A 1975-nucleotide genomic window follows, 5' to 3' on the forward strand; every position below is an offset into this window, starting at 1 on the left:
CAGGGGCGGGTGCGTGGTGCTTGTCACAGTGTGGCCCCAGCCCCGGTGTGCTCCTGCACGGCTGGTGCCTGGTCACCCTTGGCCCCTGCCCGAGGGCCCCAGCGTTTCTGAGCTGCTTCCCCAGGGACATTCCCCCAGCCTGACCCTAGGGCCTCCTGGTGAGCCCCCTCTGCAGCCAGCACTGTTCCTCTGCAGGTCAGTGAACAGTTTGCCCGCTACCTTGATGGGCAGATCCAGGAGCTCCACGGGGCTGTGGGCAGCACGGGGCTGCTGCAGCGGATCCTGGAGCCCTTCATCGTCTTCAGTGGCCTGGAGTTCGCCCACACCTTTGAGCACTTCTACCGGTGAGGGGTGCCGTGTCTGCACGGGAGCAGAGGGCCTGGTGTGGCGTGGCAGGGGAGGCGCAGGTGTCAGCAAGGCTGTGCCTGAGCCTGGCCTTGCGTGGCAGGGGTGCTCCTTTGCTTTTCCCGGCTGTGGCGTGTGGAGGGAAAGGGTGTGAGGGCCTGTGGGCGCTGGCAGTCTGCGGAGGCACATTCCCCCCTGGTGACAGGGAGGGGAGACGAGTGCTGCCAGGCCCGTGCACCTTGGGGTGAGGCGAGGGCTGGGGCCATCTCTGTCTCCTGGTGGGCGGCTGATGGCCATGGGGCTCGGGCTGGCCCCTGACCTGGCGCTGGTGGCTGTGGCAGGCACTACCTGGGGGACCGGCTCCTGACGCAAGGACCGTCTTGGCTGGAAGGGGCCATCGTGGAGCAGATTGGGCTGTGCTTCCCCAGCCGCTTCCCCCAGGAGATGCTGAGCAACTTGGCTGAGTCGGAGGAGCTCCAGAAGCAGTTTTACCTCTTCCAGCTGCAGGAGCAGGACAAGCGGCTGCTGGAGCTGGACATGGGCCTGCATGAGGTGAGCGTGCTGGTGGGACGGGGAGGCTGGGGGCCGCCTGCGTTCCTCACAGGGATCCTGGGGCCTGTCCTGAGCCTCTCCCATGTCCATGTGCCAGGCACTGGGGCCGGCCTCAGTGACGGATGGGCCGGAGGTGAAGGTGCTGGCTCTGTCCCCGCGCTGCTGGCCCGTTTCCCCATCCTGCTACATGGATGAACCTAGGAGGTTTTTCCCGGCAACGCTGAGCTCCCCCCTGGATGAGTTTGCTGACTTCTGCCGGCAGAGTGAGTGTTGCGGCAGTGGGTGTGCGTGGGGGTCTCGCCAGGGCCCAGGCCCTCCACAGGAGCTCAGCCAGAAGTGGCAGGAGTGCTGGGGTGTGCTGGGACTGCCTGGGAGGGCTGGCCCCCAGCCCCGGCGCTGATGCTGTCTCTGGCAGGCCAGAGCCAGCTGGGCTGGGAGTGCACGAAGCCCCGGCGGTTGCAGTGGACGTGGCTGGGCCACGCTGAACTGCAGTTTGGAGACTGCGTCCTCCATGTGTCCACGCTGCAGATGTACATCCTGCTGTGCTTCAACAGCGCCGAGGTAGGAGCTGGGGCTGCAGTGGGGTGAGGGAGGCAGCGGATGCTGGAGTGTAGCAGGGCCGTGTCCTCCTTCCGGTGGGGTCTCCAGTGGTGTTTGGGGCACAGGCCCCCCCTTGTTTGGCTGGGCCTGTGGCTGGTGTGTCTTGGCTGGCCATTCTCCTCCCACACCCTCCTGCAGGAGGTGGCTGTGGAGGCGCTGCTGCAGGCTACAGGGCTCCCTGCTGACCTGGTGCACCATGCACTGACACCACTGACCCATGGCGAGGGCGTCCTGGTGTGGAGCTGCACGCCGGGAGGTGAGTGTGGGGCTGGGTCTCCCCTGGGGAGGTTCTGCTCTGAGCTCCAAGTGGGTACTGGGGTAGGGGAAGTGAGTGGGCTGGGGTGAGCCTGTCTGTTGGTGCTTGGGGCACAGGTTGGTGTGTCCAGTGGGGGCCTGAGGCCATGTGTAGGGCTGGGGGTGGTGTGTGGGGCTGTGGCTTGGGGCTGTGCAGGGGGGGTGGGTGGGCATGGGTGGTTGG

The 1975-nt window shown here is 66.5% G+C and overlaps 1 protein-coding gene across 1 annotated transcript in view; it reads left to right on the plus strand.

The window, feature by feature from the left end:
• Positions 1 to 1975, plus strand: part of LOC104128794 (cullin-9) — a 12377-nt gene that overhangs the window by 9639 nt on the left and 763 nt on the right. Inside the window, exons 17-21 of the mRNA XM_035897071.1 lie at positions 164 to 344; positions 687 to 897; positions 995 to 1160; positions 1313 to 1458; positions 1636 to 1753. Coding sequence (XP_035752964.1) covers positions 164 to 344; positions 687 to 897; positions 995 to 1160; positions 1313 to 1458; positions 1636 to 1753 — 822 coding nt within the window. The remainder of the gene's footprint in view (positions 1 to 163; positions 345 to 686; positions 898 to 994; positions 1161 to 1312; positions 1459 to 1635; positions 1754 to 1975) is intronic.

Source organism: Egretta garzetta, unplaced genomic scaffold (assembly GCF_000687185.1).
Source record: "Egretta garzetta isolate BGI_Z169 unplaced genomic scaffold, ASM68718v1 scaffold17, whole genome shotgun sequence".
Taxonomy (NCBI): domain Eukaryota; kingdom Metazoa; phylum Chordata; class Aves; order Pelecaniformes; family Ardeidae; genus Egretta; species Egretta garzetta.